General features: G+C 38.0%; 1 protein-coding gene across 2 annotated transcripts; it reads left to right on the plus strand.

Moving 5' to 3' along the window:
• The first annotated feature begins 10,779 nt into the window (after window positions 1-10,779).
• On the plus strand, window positions 10,780-26,423 carry GCG (glucagon). Of its 2 annotated transcripts, XM_073634042.1 has the most exons (7): window positions 10,780-10,930; window positions 11,922-12,020; window positions 15,130-15,291; window positions 16,944-17,078; window positions 19,034-19,147; window positions 21,586-21,723; window positions 25,875-26,420. In XM_073634042.1, exons 2-7 carry the CDS (start codon window positions 11,929-11,931, stop codon window positions 25,894-25,896), a joined length of 663 nt encoding a protein of 220 aa, XP_073490143.1. In that variant the 5' UTR covers window positions 10,780-10,930; window positions 11,922-11,928; the 3' UTR covers window positions 25,897-26,420. The 2 variants fall into 2 exon arrangements, with proteins under 2 accessions (XP_073490143.1, XP_073490144.1); XM_073634043.1 differs by lacking the exon at window positions 15,130-15,291 and having other exon boundaries at window positions 25,875-26,423.
• The last annotated feature ends 791 nt before the right edge of the window (window positions 26,424-27,214 follow it).

A 27,214-nucleotide genomic window follows, 5' to 3' on the forward strand; every position in this document is an offset into this window, starting at 1 on the left:
CATTTAGAAGCTTATGTCACACATCACCCACTCTTCTAACCACTTGAAGACAAAGCCCTTTCTGACACTTTTTGTTTACATGAAAACATTTTTTTTTTTTTGCAAGAAAATTACTTTGAACCCCCAAACATTATATATTTTTTTAAAGCAAATGCCCTACAGATTAAAATGGTGGATGTTTCATTTTTTTTTTCACACAGTATTTGCGCAGCGATTTTTCAAACGCATTTTTTGGGGAAAAAACACACTTTTTTAAATTTTAATGCACTAAAACACACTATATTGCCCAAATGTTTGATGAAATAAAAAAGATGATCTTAGGCCGAGTACATGGATACCAAACATGACATGCTTTAAAATTGCGCACAAACGTGCAGTGGCGACAAACTAAATACATTTTTAAAAGCCTTTAAAAGCCTTTACAGGTTACCACTTTAGATTTACAGAGGAGGTCTACTGCTAAAATTACTGCCCTTGATCTGACCTTCGCGGTGATACCTCACATGCCTGGTGCAATTGCTGTTTACATTTGATGCCAGACCGACGCTTGCATTTGCCTTTGCGCGAGAGCAGGGGGGGACAGGGGTGCTTTTTTTTTTTTTTCTTTATTATTTTTTTTTTATCTTATTTTTAAACTGTTCCTTTCATTTTTTATTTTTTTTTATCACTTTTATTGTTATCTCAGGGAATGTAAATATCCCCTATGATAGCAATAGGTAGTGACAGGTACTCTTTTTTGAAAAAATTGGGGTCTATTAGACCCTAGATCTCTCCTCTGCCCTCAAAGCATCTGACCACACCAAGATCGGTGTGATAAAATGCTTTCCCAATTTCCCAATGGCGCTGTTTACATCCGGCGAAATCTAAGTCATGAAATGCTCGTAGCTTCCGGTTTCTTAGGCCATAGAGATGTTTGGAGCCATTCTGGTCTCTGATCAGCTCTATGGTCAGCTGGCTGAATCACCGGCTGCATTCTCAGGTTCCCTGTTGGGACAGGAGAGCCAGAGAAAAACATGGAAGACGGTGGGGGGGGCATTCCCTCCCACTGCTTGTAAAAGCAGTCTAGAGGCTAATTAGCCCCTAGGATTGCTTTTACATGAAAGCCGACCGCTGGCTGAAAAGAATGATACCAAGATGATACCTAAACCTGCAGGCATCATTCTGGTATAACCACTTAAAGTCCAGCAACATACCAGTACGTTGCTGGTCCTTGTTGGGCATATATTGTAATGTTTTTTTTCATGCAGCCTGTGGGCTGCATGAAAAAAAGATATTGATCGGTGGGTATGCCCACCATTAGAATACCTCCCTTCATCCACCCACTTCTAATGATGGTCATACATGCACCGTTTATATATGCCGAAGCATGGGGGCATCCTCCCGCAAAAGGCAGGAGCAAATCGCTCCTCCACCCACTGCTGCCCCCGCACTTCGGCATATATGCTGAAGTATGTAACTGTGGTGGTGAAATCACCTCCGACAGCGCTGGAGTCACGGCTTTATGTATCGTGGGAGCAAACGCTGTTGCTGTCAAGATAAATAAATCTGCGCTGCAACTGAATGGCGTACCTGCTAAGCAAATGATGGTTAACAAAACAAAATAACATTACAGTATAACAGTAAGACTTACCATACCTGCAAAGCAAATACAAAAAAACATAGTAAAAAATAAAACATTTAACGCAACCTGTGCCTAAAATATATATATGCCGAAGCATGGGGGCATCCTCCCACAAAAGGTAGGAGCAAATCGCTCCTCCACCCAATGCTTCCCCCACACTTCGGCATATATGCTGAAGTATGTAACTGTGGTGATGAAATCACCTTCGACAGCGCTGGAGTCTCGGCTTTATGTATCGTGGGAGCAAACGCTGTTGCTGTCAAGATAAATAAATCCGCGCTGCAACTGAATGGCGTACCTGCTAAGCAAACGATGGTTAACAATAAAACAAAATAACATTACAGTATAACAGTAAGACTTACCATACCTGCAAAGCAAATACAAAAAAAACATAGTACAAAATAAAACATTTTACGTAACCTGTGCCTAAAATATATATATGCCGAAGCATGGGGGCATCCTCCCGCAAAAGGTAGGAGCAAATCGCTCCTCCGCCCACTGCTGCCCCCGCACTTCGGCATATATGCTGAAGTATGTAACTGTGGTGGTGAAATTACCTCCGACAGCGCTGGAGTCACGGCTTTATGTATCGTGGGAGCAAACGCTGTTGCTGTCAAGATAAATAAATCAGCGCTGCAGCTGAATTGCGTACCTGAAAACAAAAAAATGGTTAACAAAAAAACACAGTAAACAGTAAAGTATAAAAAAAATTACATACCTGAAAAGCAAACTTGATAAAACATAACAATCAAACATTGCAGAATAGAATACAGTAAAAAAGAGCAGAACAATAGAGAGAGAATAGAGAGAGTTAACAATAAAACGACAATTTTGTTTTTTTTATCTTATATATTTTTTTTTTTTTTTACTTTTTTTTTTTTTTTACAATTTTTTTTATAACTGTAACTTTTATAACTGTAACCGGTTCCAGGTTTGGATCTCTCAAAATGCGATGGCATCTTGGGAGACCCTGTGAAAGTGTGTCCTAGTCTGTGCAATGCTGTACCCTTGGCTAAAACTCAACTAGTGTATGGTAGCGCTCAAAACATTCACCAATGCAAAGACCAGGATTGCCAGGACAGGAGGGACAATAATAGCGGGTGTCACGCCTATATCCGCGCTTTCTGCAGACACGACATTATCTTTGGGGGGCTCGTTGGGTAGGGGTACTCGGGTGGACATAAATAAAATGCCTCTCATGCAGCCGCCTTACTGCATTTGGTTGGGGATGGTGAGGTGGAGCACCGTCTGGAAACAGAAGGGCTCTAACGATCTCTTCCTGGAATTTAAGGAAGGATCCAGTCCGTCCTGAAGCTCTGTATAGCACATAAGCGTTCAGCAAAGCCAACTGAAATAAGTATACAGACACTTTTTGGTACCAGCATCTGGCCTTACGGGCAACTAGGTACGGTGCCAACAACTGGTCGTTGAGGGCCACCCCTCCCATATTTTGATTATATTCGTGGACACAGAGGGGTTTCTCCACAACACCAGTCGCCGTAGTAATTTGTATATGGAAAAATGCAGCGCATGTGCAATAAAGGTAAATAGATGTGATTATAATGGTGAGATAGTGCTAAAATAATTAGCCAGAGGTGAGTTAAACAAAACGTCCATAGATGGGTGTGAATGTCCAACTGCACAGGAGGTGTGGATACTCCAAGGGGTGGTGGTAATCTGATGGTTGTCAGAAGTCACCTTGCATCTTAAAACGACTTCCCAGCAGGATGAGCCAATAAGAAGAAATGCAAAAAAGACTCTTACCAGATCCCGTGGATTCCCGTGTCAGCGACAGGGAATCGCATGCGCAGTTTGTCACCAATGACATAGAATGGAAGGTCTGGAATCTCCAATCCTCTGGGTTGTGGTCTGCATAGATCTCCGAAGGCAACCAGATGGGTCCTCACACCGAACAGCCAAAGCGTGAATCGGGAGTTTCCAAAAAGACACCAAGGGGACGGTTGGAGGTGCTGGGCCTCATGCAGTGAATGTAAAGACAAAAAGGATATGCCTCCACATGGTGCAGGTAAAAAGGGTGTTTTTATTGAGAAAACAACCATAAACAAATAAAAACGTGATCATGATGCATAAAAACAAATGGGCAACATAGAGAGTGGTATATGAACCCGACGCGTTTCGACCTAGGGGTCTTCAACAGGGGCATAGACCACCCACTCCAGGTTGCCATATATATATAACTAAAAATATCGAGAGAGGACCAATCACAATGGGTGAGAAAACAAGACATTTCATTGGGTGGTTATAATCACATGACTTGTTTACATAACTAACCATGAGGTTCATACATAATGTTTATAAATAAATAAATAGCACTTAGATGGAAAAAGGCAACTGTAGAAAAATCAACCCAACAGAGAAACAAATAACTGAGAAATCTCTCTAGTGATGATAAAGGACTTCGTATTCAGCTATGATAAAAAACCACTCCTCTGCTGACAGTACAGCAGAATATACCGCCCTGTCAGCTAGAGGAGCCAATCCAACGTGAATTAACAAAAGGTGTTAGATGGAGCGGCCAATGAGCGGCTATGTGAGAGCCAGCTGTTGTCCCTGCGCATCAGCGTGTCTAGCCCGTGGAGGGAATGACGTCACGTCCGTGGGCGTGTCCGGCATCTCCCTCACACGTGACTTGTTCAACCAATCGGAGAGCCAGCGTCAGACCCCACTCTGCTGCTCGTAACCTCCGTGCGCAGCAGAGGGATATGACGTAATCCTGCGAGCACACCAGGCGTCTCGGCTCTCAAGCATCACAATGGACGGATGCTCAATACGGCCAAACAGCGACTCGGATCAGTATGCAGAAACTGTGTTAGAGGGCAGGGGAAATGCTGATAACCAGGAAGTGAACATAGAGGTTATATAAACAGGAAAGACTATTGCAATTGGGGACACAAATTAAAAGATATACTGTGATGAAAACATCCTATTGAAAAAATAAATATGTAAAGGGATGACGTGAAAATCTCACAAATATCACCTGTCATGAACTTTCAATAAATTTTGATACTGAAAAAAAGAAAGAGTCCAAGATCATTTTAACTCTTAAAAAACTAATTTTAAAAAATCCAACATGTTTTGGGTCAACAACATTCCCCTTTCATCCAGGCTCAACACAGGATACATGTTGTCCTCTATTGAACCCTGATGAAGGGAAAGTGGTGTGGCCCCAAAAACATGTTGGCCATTTGATTATGACTTTTTTATTAGCAATTAAAATGATCTTGGACTCCTTCTCCTGTTTTTTTTCTGGTGTTTCTTTCTGTATTCCCATGGCTTGTTCAGATGTCTGAGAAATCCAGCTGGGACCTCACTGTCGATATTTCAGTGGAGTTTGTGCATTTTTGCTGGTTGAATTAAGTACTGTGTGCTTACCATTCACTCACTCTGCACACATAGTACCAAATGCTAGCAAAGTAGGGAGACACATAGATGCATAATGGGCACATTGTCTCTTTCAGCACCTCCATCTCCAGACTTGATGGCCTTATGCTGCCTGATTTTATATAACACTAATGCCCTGTAAACACGATAGGATTTTAAGATGGAAAATGTGTAATAGGACCTTGTTGTCGGAAATTCCGACCGTGTGCAGGCTCCATCACACAATTTCCATAGGAATTTCTGACACACAAAGTTTGAGAGCTTGCTATAAAATTTTTCGACAACAAAATCCGTTGTTGGAAATTCCGATCGTGTGTACACAAATCAGACGCACAAAGTGCCACGCATGCTCATAATAAATTAAGAAACGAAAGCTATTGGCTACTGCCCCATTTATAGTCCCGACGTACATGTTTTACGTCACCGCGTTCAGAACGATCGGATTTTCCGACAACTTTGTGTGACAGTGTGTATGCAAGATAAGTTTGAGCCAACATCCGTCGGAAAAAATCCATGGATTTTGTTGTCGGAATGTCCGATCAATGTCCGACCGTGTGTACGGGGCATAAGACTGGATACATACAAAGCAACTTTGCTGCAATGGCAACCACTTTCAAACTATTCAAACTATCGCAAAAAACTATTTTTATCAAAACTGAAAATGATCTATAGAGGTGGTGGCAAGTTGCTGTGGTCTGTTCCGCTGTTTTTGTGTTTGAAAAATGAAAATTGTGTAAAATATTACAATGGGATTGATTTACTAAAACTGGAGGGCAAAATCTGGTACAGCTGTGCATGGTAGTCAATCAGCTTCTAACTTCAACTTATTCACTTATGTGCCGGTTCACACTACAACGACTTAGGATCCGACTTGTCAGACCTCAAGTTGCCCCAAGTTGCTGGATATAAGAAATTCCATTGAAGCAAATGAGAGCCGTCTTAATGTATACTACTGAAGTTGCTCTGACCTCAGAAAAGGTTCCTGTACTACTTCAATGCGACTTCTAGTCAACTTGTACCCATAGATTTCAATGGAAGTTGCCTCCAAGTCAGATCTCCATCTATATTGAAGCAACTTTACAGGAAAAAGAAAATAATTTACACAGGTACTTCCCACATTTACCCAGGCAACCCCCACCCTCCCACAAAGCTGATTATTCTGTGATTGGTCACAGCCAAAGTCGCCTGCCTGGAGGCAACTTTAAGTCGCGTTGTAAGTTGTGTAAAGTCACGCTGAAGTCACCTCCAAATCGCCTTGCAAAGTCGCGCTGTAAGTCGGGTTGCCCCTGTGTGAACTGAGCCTAAGCTTTGACAAAAACCCAGGAAGCTGATTGGTTTCTATGCACAGCTGCACCAGATTTTGCACTCTCCAGTTTTAGCAAATCAATCCCTATGTGTCTGTAGAATAAGAGTCACTATTTGAATAGGGAAGGAGGGAAGCAGCACAAGACATTTTCAGGAGGACAGTACAACTAACCTTGTAGCTCCATGTTAAGCACTTAAATAGAAGAACAAGATCAATTTTATATGCTCCCAGTGCATACAAAGATGCAAATATTTGTCTTAGATGTCCTGGTCTAAAGCACATATATGAATGTTTATATTACAGTGGCAAAATTCCATACAAATAGTTTTTCTGCCAAAAACGCCTAAGATGAGGAAAGCAGTTATTTCAGCAAATGTTACAAATAGGGCATTTTACAACTGTGTTTATTAGAACAAGCCAGAGACATTTCTCCTGATCTTTTCACACAGAAGGCTGTATATAGATAATACTTTGTCAAATTAAACCTATGACGTTGCAGCATGGCAGTTTGCACAAAGCAACAGATTTCATTTTAACAATGCTCCTAATGTAGTCAAATAATTACAATAAAAAAGCAAAGAATTAAGAAAACTAAATATTTAGTTTATTGAACATAACGGCGGCACACTGCTGTTTCATTTCATTAAAACTGTAATATAATATGTATGCAAACCTAGACTGGATTTTTGGCATAGGGCAAAATAGGCCTTTGCCTACACATTGCTATCAATGATTTACATAGGTAGACTAGGTCTGTCCATGGCAACATAATGGCCTTTATAGGAAATGACTAAGGCTGATATAACACTTGATTTTGACAATTCGCCAGCAACAGGATCGCTATTCAGTCAGTGAACAGTGAAAAGCTATCTTTAAATTGAGGAGTAAACACAACCCTATGTGAAGCTTTAATCTGTTAAACTCATGGAAGACTGAGTGTCAGGCACCTAGAGGTGTCCACATAAGCATCCACAGCTTGCAGAGCCCCCTAATAGTCTTACAAATTGTTATCCAATAGCGACTTCAGATACAGAAACCTAATTTTCACCTCCCTGCTCGACACAGGTTCATAACGGTTATTGCTGACATCAATAGTTAATGGGCAAAAAACACGTGAGGCCAAAGCAGATGCTATCTGCATATTCGTGTGCCCTGGGCTTTGGGGCTCCTGAGAGTAATCTGCAAATTAAATGTATATACAGGGACCTCTAGGTAGCTACCACTCCTGGTAGTTTATTAGCTTTAACCCACACATAGGTTTGTTTTTGTTTCCAATATTTTTATTATTTTCAAAGTAAAATAATGGTACACAAAACATAGCATATCGAGTCACGCATACATCCTGTTCTGGATTGGATGCAAGAAAAGGAGGTCCTTCCAGTGATATTGCCTTTAAAATATCTCTATCAAAAGGACATGTAAAAATCTGCAACCAAGATTGATAGAAATTTGGTATATATGAATGAATACATTCAACTCAAAGAGATAAGACATGGGAAAAAGAAAAAAGAAAATATAAGATAGATGCGAGTCCCAACTCTTCATCCATCTAGAGAACCCATCCCACAATGCTATTCATTGTTTCCTGAGATATAACATGACCATGGGTCGCAATTTTTTTCAAATAAAGGCATTTTGTCATGCAAACTGGCTGATCATTTCTCATTTATGATTATCTACGATAGTTTTGCTTGTATTCATGTGAACGGGATAGACTAGGATCGCCATGATCAGGCCATCAAGCAATTGTTACTCTAGAAATATAAAAGATGTCAACTTTTTGGTATGTCCTGGTGCCTCCTCAATTGATCAGCCCAAAAGAGCCTGCCTGGGGGCGTAGGTTTGTTTTGAAGCCCATTTGCAATTTTAAGCCTCAACCACTTGCTTTACTTTTTTTTGTTTTTAGTTGCAAAATCAGCTGAGACTAGAACTTTGACTAATGCCACCCCAATAAGGCAACACAAGAGGCAACATTCTCACCCTGGCTCATGGTAGTGATTTTATAGGTCTGTAAGATTAGTGGCCATCCAATATAATTTCTTCTAGGATTGTATATAATTTGTCCTAAACTCTTTACCAATTACAAACCTAAATTGCATTGAAAATTCAAAACAACATGCTTATCCCAGGCGACTCTGGTAAAATATACAGGCCAGAGCATTAAGATTACCAACATTCCTAATATATATATATATATATATATATATATATATATATATATATATATATATATGTTCAGCCAAACTTGTGAGGTCTAAACATTCAGCTTCAAGATCATGGCAAATAATAATAGATGTGGTCATACCATGGAGGATGCAGTTATCACCTAACTAGATTTTCCATATTACTAATTCTGTATATTAACAGATATTAGCTGGACGCTGATATTGGTATGTGTCCTGTATATTGGCACACAAGTAAATTAGGTTTACAATGACTTCATTGGTCTAATATTTGGTCTATGTACAGGTAACATGATATTTATGTTGTCATAACTCAGAATTCCAGTTTGGATGGACAATGTATGTTAGGATACTTGACCAAAGGTTTGAATGAATCCTAATTATTCTGTTAGACTCTATACAGGGCTCATTGTTATTTTAAAAAAAATATATTTTACAGATAGGCTTTATGTGTTTTTTTTACTGAATAATTTTTATATTCACATTAAAGTCTTGATTTAGTTTATGTTCAAGCTGGGAAGCCAATCTAAAAATAAAGAGATGCAGCACTTGGAAGCATGTGTAAGTTTGAGGGCAGCCCTAAAGAAAATGGAATGCTTTTTTGGCTTGATTTTGGCAAGACTAAAACATTGCTGATGTCACAGATTTACAACACCAGGTCCAATAAATTGTGTGTCGTAGTAATGGATTCTGAATAACCCAAATTCAAGTCATTACTACTACCGTAATAATGTAGCTACAGTAAAAACCCTTACATATTGACATTAAGGGGTTTATTTACTAAAACTGGAGAGTGCAAAATCTAGTGCAACTCTGCACAGAAACCAATCAGCTTCCAGGTTTTTTTTTTCGTAAACGCTTAATTGAACAAGCTTAAGTTAGAAGCTGATTGGCTACCATGCACAGCTGCACCAGATTTTGCTCTCTCCAGTTTTAGTAAATCAACCCCTAAGTTTAGCACTGTGTATCATGAACAATTACCATTGTAAAAGTATTTTTTCATTCTGTTAAATCTTCATGCTGCTCATCTTCTGATGCCTCTTTTCAGCCACTTACTGCCTACATGTACTCCAAAAATGACTGCTTGGTCATTTCTTTGTGTGGTTTTCCTGATGGTGGCAGCAGTGGACCATTCTTGTATAATGCATGTAAAAAAAAATGGCCTTTAAGTCCCCAACTGAGGGCAATATGACAGCGTGACAATCCAGAAGCACATTTGGGAGACAGGGACAGAGTGTTGTCACCCTATAATAAGAAGTGCGCAAAGAGTAACTCCACTTTTGTTGTGAAAAAAATAATCCACTTTGAGTGATCTATGTACATTGCAAGGATTTTAACAAACTTTGTTGCAGATTCCGACCTGATTCTGCTCTAAAGAAAAAGCTGTATGTTTGATTATGTCAATGTGCAGAGTGAATCTAAATGGGCATTTTCATTAGTAATCAGCTGATACATTTGCACTATTCTAATGAGGAAAGTTGCAGGATCTGCATCCCTTTAGAAATAATGAACATTTTGGGAGTATCACACCAAAAATGACATATTCGTTGCAGAGGATGCCTAAAATCTGACTTGTACTTAGTGCAGACTTTTGGAAAAATCAGAGAGAAAATCACACAAGCAGGAATGTACAGAAGGCCTCTAGGCTGCCATATTGCATTGGATTTTACAGAAACTACAGACTGAAAAGGAAAGGAAATGTTTAGTAACATTCAATTACAGTATGGCTTATATAGCAATTTTATATGCTATATATTTTTTTTTTATTTGATATTTTTTTTGCCACGAAAGAGTTACCCTTTGAACAAGAATTTTCAATGCAGGGTAACTGGGTATTTTAATAAAAGCTTCAGATGTACAAATATTGAAGATGAGTCTTGAAATTACATTAACTTCCTAAAGCTTATATGAGATTTTAATAATACTTTACCACCACTGAATGCATGAAATAGTTAGATATAAATTAACACATACATAAAATATTAAGTTATATTATTCTATACATATTCTATGAGAACTTATAACAAAGTCATGATAAACTCCCTTTTGTGCATGAGTTGATTGTGTGAAGAACAATTCACGTTCCCTGCCATCTGACATTGCGTTATACCTGGACTTGCATTACACCTGAAAAGGAAGCACTTGTACATGTGCAATTCTTTCACGATGATTTGCCAGCCGTCTCTAATGTGTAAATTACACAAAGAGAAGTCAGTTGTATCTTAACATTTAAAGCATCAGCAATCACATGATCATCTGTGTCAGAATTAATGGACACAATGCATCCTCACAATGTTCAATGAAGCTGAAAAGAGTATAAAATGCTTTGTGGCAGAAGCAGTTGGAATCATCAGAAAAGACTGAAAAGTATCTTCAGAAGGAGCTTCATTTTGTCCATTTCCAGAAGTCCATTTCACGGTGAGCATTGTCCTATGGAGTGCCATACAGCTAGCAAGTGGCCACTGTCTTGGAAGGTTTTTATGAAAGCTTAATTATTTTTATTTTCTACATTATTTACTGTGTTTTACAGTTTTTCACCCTTCTATTTTAATATTAAGTAATCAAAATAATTATTCCTAACATAATGTTTATATTAATTTATTGAGTTACATTTATGTTTGGTTTATTAAATCTTTGAATATTGAATTGGAATTTCTTTATGTTAAATTTGAATTTAAAATGTTAAATTTAGCTTTCGTAATTTATTTTATTTCATTACAGATTTTTTAAACCAAAATATATTTTCTAGACATGTGCAACTGCATAAACATATTTGCATTTTAAGGAATGATGTATTTCTATAAGTTTATTTTTAAGTTAGCAATTAATATATATTTTAATATAAAACGGTTTTAAGGGTTGAAAAATTTAGTTCTATAAAGTATTTTTTTAAACCTTCAAAAGAAGTTACGGTTACCCAAGCCACCTACTAAATAAGGAATATTATACAATATAAACAATGAAAATACTATATATTGGAAAGCCATATCAGTAATTATTTATTAATAAATGTATGCTTCTCTTTCCCTGTTAGTTGGGATAATTTCTTTCTATAAGATAGATGCAAATAGAGATATGGATATTCAGCTTCTTGGTCCTTGCAGAATATTAGGCATACTCATTTGCATCATAACTTGTTGAAGATTAAAGGTGTCAATCACTTCCTAGTGTTTAGTTTTAATCCTTATATTTCTATAATAGATGCCCTCTAATTTAAATAGCTAAACGTTGTTGCGTGCATAAGATAAAGAAAACAAGTTTTGCTATGTGCATAATCTTTAGCATTCAGTTCATTTAAGCACACAATTTATATGACCAGATTTTTTTTTTGTGGTAATGTTTTACTGCTGTAAGCATAATGGATTATTGGCACATCCGATGGAAACTGTTATTGTTTAATCTGTTGCAGAAAAACCATGAAAAGCATTTATTATATGGTGGGGCTTCTTTTTATGTTACTGCGAGGAAGTTTCCAAAGTCCTATCCAGGAAACAGAGGACAAGTCCAGGTATGTATCCAGCTGACCAAAGTTCTTTTCATTCTTTTTGGTATTTTTATTATTATATTGGATATTTGATAAATTAGTGGCCTCTAAGCTGTTGAATAACCACAGATCCCAGCATATAATGTCCTTTGTTTGCTAGTAAATCACGCTGAAATTATTTCTTAAACCAAGTGGACTGAAGGTTTTCTCTGACTGTTGCAAGGTGCTAATGTTTTATGCAATTTAGTCTATGGACAAAGATGTACTGAAATGTCAAAAACCTAAAGGGTTAATCCTCCTAAAATTCATATTTTGTTTATTTGTGAACTGTGGAGTGCTGAATCGCTTCATGGCTTCTTATATCCACTGTAAATTCTAGCAGTGGGATCTCTCACAAGAGAAGTCTCTGCATTCGTGTTGCATTCTCCAAAGCATCACATTTTACTCACCAATGAGAGTGAGCCCCTTTCCCCAGATGATGGATGTTAGGGGAGTATGGTGGGAAATTCAGATGCATAGATCTCACAGATTTTACGTTGGCCTTACCATTACCATAGAATTGAGTGATCAACAGCAATAGCCCATCTATGGGTTCAATAGTTCCCAGCTTTAGGCAATCAATCAAATTTGTAATGGAAACTGATGAAAACTAACATATTATCAATCAAAAGGCATCAATTTCCATAGCAATGTTGATTGGTCACTGGGAATGACTGAAATTGCAGGTGGCAGATTACTGGGGTTATATGCAAAACTTTTTATAGTTTTTTTATGTAATTAAAAGCTGTTAGAAAAGCCATTTTTGGTTGGGCGATTTTTTAGCTAGTTTTTGAATTACAAGTCTATTTTCCTTTATAATTAAATGTAGAACAATAATAAAAGATATAAATTATGTTACTATTTATTCAAAGAAAGTTTGCTACTCCTATTGTTACTTAATTAATTTCACTCATTTTTCATCCAATATTTTGTGTCTTTATAACAGAAGGTGCAGGCAACATTAACTATTCCATTGTTTAAAAAAAACTTTACAATATGTATAAAGGCTTGTTTTAGGTTTTTAGTTTTTTCCAGAGGCAAAAACCATCTCACATAAAGACATGCTTTACTGTATTTACAGTTTTCTTTTTCCTAAGAAGTAATTGTATCTCTTATAACCCACTTTTAACTTGAGAAAATATGTTCTAACTTAAAAAGTCCATTTAAGGATTGCAAGGGGGGATATGTTGTGGTATGTTATTTTAAGTGCCTGTAACATTGAAGGTTATATAAACCACATGTTCTTTGCTTCCACACAGTGTTTTTGAGAATTACAATATGTGACTTGTATGTGAAGAAGATGGTATCACTTCAATATGCCCAAAATAAATTAATAATTTAACAAAAGAAAAAAAAGCTCCCTATGTCTTCAAAGTGCATCAGTCAAAGTCTTTCCTTGTTGGCTAATTCCTTACTGGAAGGTGTTTGCACATTCCTGCACCCGTGGAAAAAGAATGCTGTTTATTAAGACTCTACTAAGCTCATGTAGCTCAACAGTAGAGATACATGTTATACAGTCCTCAGTGTGGCTGATTCACTATAGAAGTTGAGAATTGTCACTTAAATTGAGTGAAATTTCACTTAAATTATCTAACCATGTGCAAAGCAAATGCCTATTCACTATGAATATTCGGTTGTGTGTAGGTTAAAACAGGAACAAAAGCAATTTGCTTTTCACATCGTTGGCTAATTGTACTGTAGTGGACGTTTGCTCCATATTTTGAGCAATTCTCAACTCCTTTAGAAAATCAGCCTTAGGGTGTCATAACACCCACTGAACCTTATCATAAATCATTGAAATCTAAGCCTTTAATGTAAGAGTCCTAAGTACTTGTATTAGGGTCAGGAGCTAGTAACCTGTTTAATATACCATAGTTTGGTTTGTTTCTGTGTTGTTTAATAAAGAACAAGAATAGTATGTGTATTTGAAATATTTAGTAGACATAAGATTTCATAAAAAGTTCATTTTTTTAACAAGCGGAGACAGATTATTCAGATTAAGTTCACCAGTCTGAAACTGTTCCTTACTTATTTTATCTTAATAGTTAATTTTTTAATTCATATTTATTTATGAATCATTGAATTATCATAAATTCATGAATTATTCTTAAACTTGCTAAAGCCATTACTTATTTTTAGATTTGAATAGAATCGGGAAGGGTTGACACCTTTTTTTTTTCTTTTTGCTGTTTGCATTCTATTTGGCAGACTTCTGACTTCCTGTTTTAGAGGCACAACAGGAAGTAAGTGGATATCTCTCCAAAATGAGGGAAAATCCCACATTTGGACATATGGGTGTCCCTTTCAGAAGATTTGCTCTCTATTCCTCTTCTAGTGACAACTGTCAAATTTTGGATTTCCCATTATTTACTGTCCTGGTGACCATTTTTTATGACAAAGTATACATTTTGTCAGTCAGGACATAGAGATCGGTTTACTAAAGGCAAATAGGAAACATTTCTCTGAAAAGTGAAGAGCTTAAGCTTAGTGATTGCTGTGAAAATTCACTTTGCATGACCAAGGAAAAAAGCAAAAATAGTACTTTTGCTTGCACATGATTGGATGATGGAAGTCAGCACAGTTTTGCCTCATTCACTAAGCTAACAGAAGCTTTCCTTGCAAAGTGAGCAGCCTATTTACTTTAATAAATCAACTCTGTAGACAACAAAAAACACACAAAAATCAACAGCACAAAGGGTTTAACAATTCCGTTAAAACTAAGAAAAAAAAGTTTTGGTTTTAAATATATATATTTTTTTAATTTATCAGGAAGAAGTTATTAATATATATGCAATTTAGTAGTCACGTCTATATTGTCCTCTGTAGGGAAAAAAATAGCAATCAATGAGGATATTAGAAATCAGTTTTTTTCTCATGTATCAGGACACATGATTCTAAAAGAGATCAAGAGGATTAAAAAAAATAAGTCTTCTAAGCAATGATACATGGTTGACCAAAGAGAATTTTATTGTAGGACTCAGTTTTGCAACCACCCTGTGTTTCATCATGTAGGCTAGCTATAGAAGTGTAGAGTTCAGAATAATACCCCCCAGGCTCTTGATTGATATCATCAATTAAAAAATTGTATACGCAGATCAGTCAAAGCTGCAAGGACTGAAGCACTAGATGATTCAGATCAGCACAATGAAGTTAAACGTCATTCACAAGGCACATTTACTAGTGATTACAGCAAGTACCTAGACTCCAGGCGGGCTCAAGACTTTGTCCAGTGGTTAATGAACTCAAAAAGAAGCGGGTAAGAAATATGGAGCCAACAGAGTTTAACGTTCTGTTTTAGATGGTAACATATAGGTCCCCTCCAATTCTGTGTCCCAAGTCAAACCTTTCTGTTATTATGATCCTATGTCAGTGCTTTACATGTGTCCATTGAACCTTACCATTACTGTTTAGCACGAACCTTGGTTGTGTGGTTTGATCAATTTACCTTTTTCCCCTTTTAAACACAAATTTATATTGTGTGAGCAACGTGTCTACCGGCAAATAGTTATTAAAGGATGATAAGCTAATTTTCAGCATTCCAGACCTAAACAAACGTGCATAGAAGTAGGCAAAGTCCTTTGGACCCAAAGCAGCACATGTAATCAGGCTCACAATATTTACTCACCATTCATAATTTTACCTTTTTTGCACAAAGAACTTGCAAAAATGTGAGCATGAAAACCTCTTTTAGTCAATGAACACACCATCTGTGCTGTAGGAAAAGAAACATGCCTGCTTGATACAGGATCAGAGCTTTGTCCATTTGCCCAAAACTACATATCTATAAGCTATGCAGCTGCATTTATACATTTTATTTTTGGATAGAGTAGGCAATGATTAAGACCCCGTTTTTTTTTTTTTGTTGTTTTTTTTGTCTTTGTCCCATCAGAAAGATTGCTCTTCACATCCTATACCAGAGACACAGCAGGAAGTGAGTGGAGGTCTTTCCAAGTGAAGGGATATCCAGAACAATTTTCCCCAGTCAATGATTTTTACTCCTCTTCTGTTGCATGTGACAATTCAAAATCTATGGATTTCCCATCACTTTTTCTATGGGTGACAATGGTTACTGAGACCAAAAATAAGATTCACCCTCTCTCTTGACCACTGTCACTGAGACAGTAAGTGAGAGGAATTTCACTATTAGATAGTAGAGTTGTCCCTTTCCCTCCTATTGCACCTTCCGGACAAGAAAGAAGGAAAATCTCCCCAATTGGACACAGGCAGCAAATAATATACTGACAGGGGTTTTAACTACTCTATTTTATACAAAATAAAAAAAGGTAAATCTCCTCTCCCCATAAACATCATATTAAACATCATATTAATGGATAAATAAAGGTGTAAGAATTAAGCAGAAAGAAGACGTGGTAGAGGCCAAATTCAACACGTTAACAAGTTATACAGTACCTGTTGAAATGTTGCACCCTTGTTTTTGTCTGCAATAGCTATACAGCCTGCCAATAGCAGTGGCCTATGTCTTGTGATCATTAAATATGCTAGACCAGTGTTTTTCAAAACCTTGGTCAGTTGTGTACCACCATCACAACATTTGCAGTGTCAACATACTACCTATGTTGCAAAAAAATTAAAATAAATCTGAATTCACTCTTTATACAAAATGCATTACATTCATTTATGTTTAAATCTGGTCAATTCATTTCCCTTGGAGAGACCCAGTATCCTATCAAAATCCAAAGAAGCGTAAACACTTCACATCTATGGCTAACAAATATTGGCAGCTATTGCTGCTGTCAACATACGCCCTTTCACATGTCTGCCGTGTTGGGTACCACTTGCACGTTGATTACATATCACGAGTGGTACATGACCCACACTTTGGGAAACACTGTTTTAGATGAAAAGCCCATAAATAATTGCATTTAATTGTTAAATTTGTCTTTCTAGAGGAATATCAAAGCGCAATGTTCAATTTGAGAGGCATGCAGAAGGCACATATACCAATGATGTAACCCAGTTCTTGGAAGAAAAAGCAGCCAAAGAATTTATTGACTGGTTGATAAAAGGAAAACCAAAAAAACAGTAAGAACACCACAAAGTTGTCTTTCTAAATTAAACTTTTTCTGCGTATAATGTATTTAATCTATTTCATTATCAGCCTTTTTGGCTACACTACACTTACATCCTTTTATAGAGAATCCTGGTCTTATTAAATGGGAAAGAATCTTGTCAATTTTGCTTCCTTTGCTATGTGTTACATCAGTTTTTGTCTTTAAGCCATATGGCAAATGCAAAACACAAGATACTGAATAAGAAAAGATAAATCATTCACAAACAAAATAATTTAGCACAGATTAGATTAGAATTTACATGTAAATGTTTTAAAGTTTTGCACTTGCTTTTATCTAAGCTGTTTCTTAAAACAGAAAAAGTCCACTTTTGCCAATCATTTCAATGATCACCAGAATTCACCTACTGATATACTTTTCTTCAGCTGTCTATGGTCTATCTCAGATTCTTTTCACTTGAAAAGATAATAAAAAAAAAAATAAACATATAAGTTGAGCAGCACAGTGGTGTAGTGGTTAGCACTTTCCGCCTAGCAGCAAAAGGGTCACTGGTTCAAATCCAAATGATGCCACTACCTGTTTGCATGTTCTGCCTGTGTGGGTTTCCTCTGTGTACTCTGGTTTCATCCCATACTCCAAAGACATGTTGGTGAGTTACTTGGATCCTGTCTAAATTGGCCCTAGTATGTGTATGAATGTGAGTTAGGGACCTTAGATTGTAAGCTCCATGATGTAAAGTGCTGTGTAAATTGATGGTGCTATATAAGTACCTGAAATAAATAAAATATGTGAAACTGTGGTCAAGTGATGTTAAAATGCATAAGCAAAAGTTATATTCACTGAAAAACTACTTTCCAAAGTAAACAGCAGGTCTAAATAGAGGCAGCTGAAGTTGAATGGAAATCTTAACCATTCCAATAAAAGTCACTGCCCATTTCCCTTTCCTATTACTCACTGAAGCCATCCTTCAAATCAAAGTGCTAATAGGGGTTCTCAAAAGGTAGATGACATAGGGTCAAGCTTGAATATAGGTTTGAGTATACCTTTAGCTTCCTATATCTCTTGATCTACTAATCATTTTGACAAAATTTACCGAAGAGTGCTTCTAGTTATGCATTTTCTTTCTCCATATGCTCATGATTGTGACTCATTTACATTATAAGGAAATATATGGCAAATCACAGATGATGCTTGAAATGTTTTGGGAACTTGGCGATTATTCTTAAATGATTTATGAATAAACTCTACAGACTGACCATGAACTTCGACAAAAGATAACAGATCCCAGATCTTCCAAACACACACAATATTCTACCAAAGTGATTCATTTTACAAAATGCCACCTTTTCAAATTTCAAATTCTAAACTGAGTTATGAACTCTGAAAGATGTGACTTTTTTACCAGTTATAAGTTACACAATATTTTTACTGGGGGACTTTTACATATATAAATTTCACCATTCAGCATCCTGCATTACAATTAAAGTTTAATGTATAGCCCAAATGTATTTTATAGTTTTTGATAGAGTAGGAAAGGATTACAACCCTGTCAGTTTATTATTTGCTGTCTCTATCCTACTGGGGAGATTTCTCTTCACTTTCTGTTTTGGAGAACCAACAGAAAATGAGAAAAAATCTCAACAAAGTGAGTGGACTTCTCCCTTTTTCCCAGTGTCTCGGAACATGAGTTCCCTTCAGAACTTGTTTTCCACACCTCTTATTTTGACAAAACTGTAAAATTTGTGATTTTACATCACTTTTATCTCAGTGACAATGGTCACAGTACAATTATCAAGAGGGTGAATCTACCTAGCGGAGACACAGACAGGAATAAAATCATAATATGTGTCATAATACTTCCCTACTTTATTCAAAACTACAAAAAGTAGGTATACACTTTAAGAAATCATGATATTGAGATGAATAATTGAAAGCATCCCAAATTCAAAAGACTTTCTCATTGTCTAGGAGATTATCAAGACACGCAGACGGAACCTTCACTAGTGATATGAGCAGCTATTTGGAGGAAAAAGCAGCCAAAGAATTTGTTGATTGGCTAATTAAAGGAAGACCAAAAAGAAAGTAAGGATTTGCACACGGACACAGATTTTTATGTTTTTTTCCTATTTTGCAATTTGATAATACAGATTACATAGAGAAATAATTAAGTCATAGTCTTTTGGCTCCTAAAATATATACCTATAAGGATTATAACCACATTTTGTTAATTGTTACTTACATAATACATGGAATATCCAAAAAATAGTCCTAGGAAGCCTGTGTTGGTTGGAGGTGATGATAATAATTAACAAGAATAATATGTATCAACCCATATATATTTAAATACAATATAAAACTAAAATACACTTTGATCCCATTGTGTTAAAAAGAATTGTAAAATATATGTAAAGGTTTCCATCAAATGCAGCTGCCAAAATAAAACCTTTAAAGTAGATTTTCTGCTTTTAAAATGTGTAATTTTGAGATTGAGGATAACTTAAATTTGACATTTACTTACATATTAATATAAAGCTATGTGAATAAGGTTGATGGGATGGATACAAAATAGTATTTGAAAAGCTAAAATACTTTTTTTTCCATGAGAAAAGGTTGCCCCCAGGCTTTTTCAGTGCTACCCACATACCAAAATCAGGTCATGTGATCTCTTGAAGGATCCTTTAGCACAAAGGATGTGGCACAAAGACTAAGGCAATTGATCATTTGACTAGGCTGCGAGAAAAGTATTTCAACTGTTCCACTGCCCTTCAATTATTCATTACAACAAATCTATTATCATAATTTTAAGTAGATATTTAAGCCCTTTGAAGTCAGAACTGGAAAATAAAAAACTTAGCAATAAACGATTAAAGTGGCTCTAAAGGCAGAAGTTTTCATTTTTTAACATTAATGTACCCTCTGTATTAAGGTACAAAACAGTTTGTGTTCACCCCCCCCAGCCCCCCCTTCCCAAATACTTTGATCCAGCGATGTGTCCAAGAGCAGCGGCTCTTTCTTCTCTCTCTCTTTCTGCTCACTGGCCATGGAGGCCATTGACTCCTGCTGCTGTCAATCATAGCCTGTAAGGAGACAGTGGGGGTGGGGCTGAGCTGTGCTGTGTGTGTGTGTCAATGGACACACACAGCATGGCTATGGAGCAAGCCCGCAATAGTGCCCCCATAGCAAATGGCTTGCTGTGGGAGCATTAAGAGGGGGAGAAGCAGGGAGCGTGGGCAAGGAACTCCAGAAAAGGAGGATCAGGGCTGCTCTGTGCAAAACTATTGCACAAAGCAGATGAATATACAATGTTTGTTATTTTACAGACAAAATCCCTTTAAATCACTTTAAGGTGTTCAAATATATTGTTAATATATACAGAGAGAGTTTGAAGACTCAAAACATATGAGTTCCCCTTGATTTCCTTGCTCAATAGTAGGTAACTCAGTAACTAGGGTGGTTAGCATGCACACTGACTAATGCCCCGTACACACGATCGGAAATTCCCCCAGCAAAAGTCCAATGTGAGCTTTTGGTCGGAAATTCCAACCGTGTGTATGCTCCATTGGACTTTTGCTGGCGGAATTCCTGCCAGCTAAAGATTGAGAGCAGGTTCTCCATTTTTCGGTCGGAAAAATTTCCGATCGGAAATTCCGATCGTCTGTAGCAATTCCGACAAGCAGAATTCCTACGCATGCTCGGAAACAATTCGACACATGCTCGGAAGCACTGAACTTCGTTTTCTCGGCTCGTCGTAGTGTTGTACATCACCGCATTCTTGATGGTCGAAAGTTCTGAGAACTTTTGTGTGACCGTGTGTATGCAAGCCAAGCTTGAGCGGAATTCCGTTGGAAAAACCATCCAAGTTTTTTCTGACGGAAAATCCGCTTGTGTGTATGGGGCATTAGATCTGTTAAAAATGGCTACCATTTAACTACCATATAATTCTGAAAAAAATTAAATGTATTTTTAAAGAGAGGTAGCATACTGTAAGTACCTGGCCTTGAATTCAGCCTCTTGAACTTGCAGGGCAGCACTGAGTTTAGGAGAGGGAGAGGCAACACTCCATCAGGACTAGTGCTTTTCACAGGGCTGATTATGAACAGGCTTAGAAAATTGGAAATCACTGGACGACATCATCAGTTTGCTGCTGCTCCTTCATTGTCCAACCAGATCCTAGGGTTGGTCCTGGTGCTTACTTTAGTCTATTCCGCAGAAAGGTCTAGGATATGTCTTGGTGGGGTTGCCTGGCTCAGACAATCAGTGGCTCTACAAAATACTTTTGGAATGATTTAGAAGTAGTTCACTGTATATGTGTTGTATGTCCACTGTGTATTTACCTATCAGATATTCAGACGTAATATAGAAAGGCTAATATTCATGTAAAATAAATTTTTAAGGTATTAAAAAATAAAACACACACTAACCAATATTGCCTGAATTGCTTTTTGTTATGTTGCCTTTTCTATAGTAGTTTATTGCTCAGGAATTCAATACATTCATTATATTTTTTTGTCCAAATAAAGTTTCCCAGATCTTTCAGCAGAAGAGATGGACAGACGGCATGCTGATGGCAGTTTTACCAGTGACTTCAACAAAGCCCTCGATATAAAGGCTGCTCAAGAGTTTTTGGACTGGATAATTAACACCCCAGTTAAAGAAAGGTATATCTATTTACAACATTAAATAATAGGATGCAAGGTGCCTACTTATCAATCAGTTTATACTGAATAAAATGGAAATATTAAAAGTAAACTTGTACTAAGGAATATTACACAGAGCTGCCATTGTTGATCTCTCTCTAAGAATAGTTGCCTGGTTGTCTCTGACTTCAGGACTAACTTGGTAGTATGCATAACAAGTAAATCAAGATTATTTACCTTGGCAGTATGCTGGCTTACACTTTTCTTACTCTTTTGAGGTCAGCAGAATCTCTCCTTCCAAATTTCCTTTAATGTGTATCTAAATTGAAGAACAAACGTTAATATAATGTATAATAATTAATATACTGCAGTTTACCAGATGTGTTGGCTGCATTAATTTTTTTTTTGGCTTTTATTCCCTTCTTTTCATCTGATAATCCTATCAGTAACACACTTCCTGTTTTAGGGTGATGACACATACTCACAACACTGTACCTACTAAAGAGCAGCGTTGTCACCCTAAGAAGGAGGTGTGTCCCGGTACAAGGTCATCTAGTGCCCAGGGCGAACATACCAAATTGGGCCCCCCCAAGATGTTTTAGCATTATGGGTCAGCAAAAATCCCCTGAACCCCCAAAAATTGAGTGCTAATCTGCATGCTTAGCTCATATCCTCTCATTCCACATATGCTCCCAACACAATTCCCCCTCCCAAAAAAAGAAATTCTGCCTTTTTGGCACAGATCCTCTACACCTCAAATTTCTCCTCTGAGCACAAATCCCCCCCCCCCCCCCACTCCAATTCCCCTCTACAAGCACAAATTCCCCTTCCCAGTCCCCCATCCTAGCTCAAATCCCCCCCCCCCCAAAAAAAAAGTGTCCTCCTAGCATATATGCCCCCAATCATCCCTACTAGCACAAATCCTCATCCCTGAAAATATTTCCCTCCTAGCACAAATCCCCCCTGCCACAATATTACCTTCTCTTGCACAAATCCCCATCCTAGCACAAATCCTCTTCCCCATCTCTCCTCTCAACACAATTCCCCCCAAATCACTGATTCTAACACACTTCCCCAAGTCCCCCCCCCCGAACAATTCTTACCTTCTGCTGCCCCCTCCCCCCAAATTCCTCCTCCAAACAAAAATCTCCTTGTGGTGCCACAATCCTCACCTAATACCACAGTGCCCAGGGCAACCGTCCCTCCCTCCCACCCCTTGTCCTGGTTAGTACTAAAGAACATCTTTCCCTCTCCTCTCCTCCATAATAGAGGGCAGGCGTCCCAGACAGAGCAGGAACAATGCAGGAAATAATAATGTGCTGACTGTTAGCAGAGGCAGAAAGCAAGGAAATAAGTCATCAACTTACACGAGTTCTGGCAGGATCAACAAGTATTTACTTGCACTTATTAAATTTAACAAAGCACATCCAATGGCTTATTTAACAGACCAAAAGGGAGCAAATAACAGAAGTCCATTGTTAGGGTTAACATACACTTTAGATTGAAAATTAATCATTTGAATCAGTCATTTTTATGAGTCAAACAACATTCCCCCTACTGAGGGGGCAAGGAGGGGTTTTCTTAAACAGGAGGGATTTTCTTGGGAGGTGGAGGATTTGTGCTGGGGCTAGGATTTTTGCTTGGGTAAGAAAGGGGTTGGTTATGTTAGGGGGTAATGTATTAGCGGGGAGATATTTATACTCCTGTACCCTGTACATTACATACTTCTGTCCCCTGCATTCTACAATACATACTCCTAACTCCTGCACTTTGTGCATTATATACTACTGAAACCTACACTGTATCCTTCACATATTGACCCCTTCTCCCTGGGCATTATATACTACTAACTCCTGCACTATGCGTGTTACATATTTTTGTATCATGTGTGTTACATGCCCCTGACCCCTTCATCTGTGCATTACATACCATTGACCACTACAGTTCGTATTATGACCCCTGAATGTTGTACATTACATAATCCTAACCCCCAGACTCTGCATTCTGTACTCCTGATCCCACCCTCTGTACACTGAGTTGTACATCACATACTCCTGAGCTCTGTACTTTATAAGCTGTATCATACATTTAGCTTAGGTTCACAGTGATGCAATGTGGGAAATGAAGAGAATCCTGTTCGTTTCCCACACCGCATTGCAATTGCACAAGGCGCCTATGCAATCTGCTGCAGGTGTCAATGGTAGATTAATGACACCCTGTTCGCAAATGCAGTGCGATTGTCAGAATCGGATCGCATGTGTGTGAACACCCATGCAATGTGATTCAAGTTTGGAGAAAAAAAAAAGGGTCCTGCACCATTTTGGTGTGGATGCGTTGCTATTTGAGCCATACAAAATGTATGGCACAATTAACACCACACAGACATCGCATGTGATGTGCACAGGAATGTGGTACGATTTCTGTGCGAATCACATGTGGTACCCGGCACCACACAATTGTGGTCCAATACTAATACTCCATATTTTGTGGGTACAAAAACTATGAACTTTGTGCAAGTAGACTTATTCTCTGCTTACCCATACCTCTTTAATCCCCTCCCACTATTAGCACAATGTGACCACACCTACCACCTCAACATCAGTGTTTCCTTCAGGGTGCCGAGGGTTGCGCCAGGTCCTTCACAATCCTAGCAGCACCCCTAATTTAACCAAAATTAAAATATTTAACTGGGATTAAAACCCCAAATATAAACAATTCTCAAGATTTTTAATAGAGGAACTGCAATCTGCTCACATAATTTGTAATAAAAACATCTTTGAAAGTTCTGAAGCTTCCCTCCAACTACTTAGCATATTATTATATATATATATATACTGTGATTCTGTACTTGCCAAATATGCTGTAGAAATCTCCCTCCACTGAATCTGGCTGCATCCATTTTAACTGTGGGCAGCTAAAGCTGCTGCCTGTTCACTTCCTGGATTTACACAGACACACAGAGACACACCTTCAGCTCTGCAGCCTTCATTGGCCCTCCAATGACTCATTCCCCCTCCCTTCCTGGCAAACTCTCAGAGTGAGAGAGAGAGCTGTGCATGATGTCATAAGCCTAGGCTTTTTACCAGACAAGAAACAGAAAGTGGGCTGTATAAAGTATTTACTGGCAGAAAAAAAATGTTTTACTATTCAAAGTTAAAACAACAAGGGCAGAAGATTTAACAACTTCCCTACCGGCCCATAGTAATATGACATCCGCAGGAGGGATCTCCCATCCTGGACAGGCATCATATGATGTCCTAGGCTCCCCGCCTGTCTAGGGGGCACACGCGCGCGCTCCCGCCGCATCACTCGGGAGCCTGTGGGCCGGGCACCTGCGATTGCCCGATAACAGAGCAGAACAGGGGATCTGTGTGTGTAAACAAAGACCCACGTCCTGTCAGGGGAGAGAAGACCAATGGTGTGTTCCCAGTACAGAGGAACACCGATCGGTCTCCTCCCCTTGTGAGTCCCCATCCCCTCACAGTTAGAATCACTCCCTAGGTAAGACATTTAACCCCTTGATCGCCCCCTAGTGTTAACCCCTTCTCTGCCAGTGACATTTATACAGTAATCAGTGCATTTTTATAGCACTGATCGCTGTATAAATGTGAATGATCCCAAAATAGTGTCAAAAGTGTCCAATGTGTCCTCAATGTCACAGTCCCGATAAAAATCACAGATCGCTGCCTAGTAAAAAAAAAAAATGCCATAAAACTATCCCCTATTTTGTAGACGCTATAACTTTTGTGCAAACCAATCAATATACGCTTATTGTGATTTTTTTTAACCAAAAATATGTAGAAGAATACATATCGGCCTAAACTGAGGAAAATTTTTATTTTTTTAAAAAATTGGGATATTTATTATAGCAAAAAGTAAAAAATACTTACAAGACTCAAACTTGTCCCTCTTCTTTTGTTTATAGCGCAAAAAATAAAAACCGCAGAGGTGATCAAATACCACCAAAAGAAAGCTCTATTTGTGGGGAAAAAAAGATAAAAATGTCATTTGGGTACAGTGTTGCATGACCGGGCAATTGTCATTCAAAATGCGACAGCACTGAAAACTGAAAATTGGCCTGGGCAGGAAGGGGGTGAAAATGCCGGTATTGAAGTGGTTAATAGATGGAAAGTTGAAAAAATGACTGAATTTCCACTTTAATTTCTTTTCAGGGATTTACTGGAAGAGCAATAGAAATACAGAAGATCTTCAACAAGGATTCACGCGGCTGTCACTTGAAAAATGATGACTTTGTGTTCTGTAAATTCAAGCAGGTGTATCATAAAGCCATACAGTATAGCTTTGCATGCAAAGTAAATGAAATTTCCAGTAGTGTTTTCTTGTTGGGGAATTCCACAAAGAGAAGATTCTGCTTATAAATGTCTCTCTACCGTAACAGGTTTAATGCTTTCCTTCACGTTCGGATTTGCACTGCACTATGAAACAAGCTTTGCCCATCTGCCGTGAATGATGAGGGCTTAAATCCAGAAGTGCCATTCTCACGTCCCGCTTATTTAAAAAAGTTATTTAAAAAAAAAATAGAAAAAATATAACTTGTTTAAATTAAAATAAAATATATACCTTATTTTTCTATGAAAATGAACTGTATATAGAATTTACTCCAATCAGTCGTGTCTTAGAAAAAGGGTAACCCTGTTTGAAATGTTTATTACAAGTGCTAAGCTTTCGGAATATTAACTAGTAGCCTTAAATAAAGTTTTTTAAGCGTCATTTGTGTTGTGTTTTTGTTTGCAAACTTGTTCAATAATACTTTTTTGGGAGGAAAACATTAAAGTTGAACTTCAAACAGCTAAATACACAGACATAATGCAAATTTACCTGCAAATATTTGTGTTTCTTTCTATCTAGTCCCGAGAATTACACAGTGAAAGGAGAAGCAACATAGTAATCAGCTCAGTCCTCTGTCACTCTGCTTTCCCCTCCTATCAGTGTGTCAGTATATGAATTGATTGGTTCTTTATCAGCGGCAAACATAGAATATCTGGCACCTTGGACCAATATTTTTTTTACACCCCCCCCCACCACCACCACAGAAGTATGATCTCTTTCCCAAATACAGACCCCTGAATACAGATATTGCCCCCCCCAGCACAAACCCCTTCATTATAGACAACCCCCCCTACACACCCACCCAGTAGAGACCTCCACAGGGGTGTTTTATGAAATCAGTAGGCCTGTGTGCAAGATTATATGATATGTTAGGGCCCAAAGTGTAGTGTGCATAGTATGCCAACGTGAAAAGTGGGCATTGTTTTCAATGTGCCAGGGGTGTTGCTAGGATTGTAAAAGATTTTGGGCACCTATGGGCACATCAAGTAGAAACGTGCGCAGCAGTGAGCAGCGGGTGTGGCCAAATTGCGTTATCAATGGGAGGGTCTTAATGGGCATAGTTAAATAACACAATTACCCCCAGTATAATCCCCCCAGCTCAGTCTCTCCTGCAGTATAATCCTTGCCCCCCTCCAGGTCAATCTGTTCCCCAGTATAGTTC

Source organism: Aquarana catesbeiana, linkage group LG06, assembly GCF_042186555.1.
Source record: "Aquarana catesbeiana isolate 2022-GZ linkage group LG06, ASM4218655v1, whole genome shotgun sequence".
Lineage (NCBI taxonomy): Eukaryota > Metazoa > Chordata > Amphibia > Anura > Ranidae > Aquarana > Aquarana catesbeiana.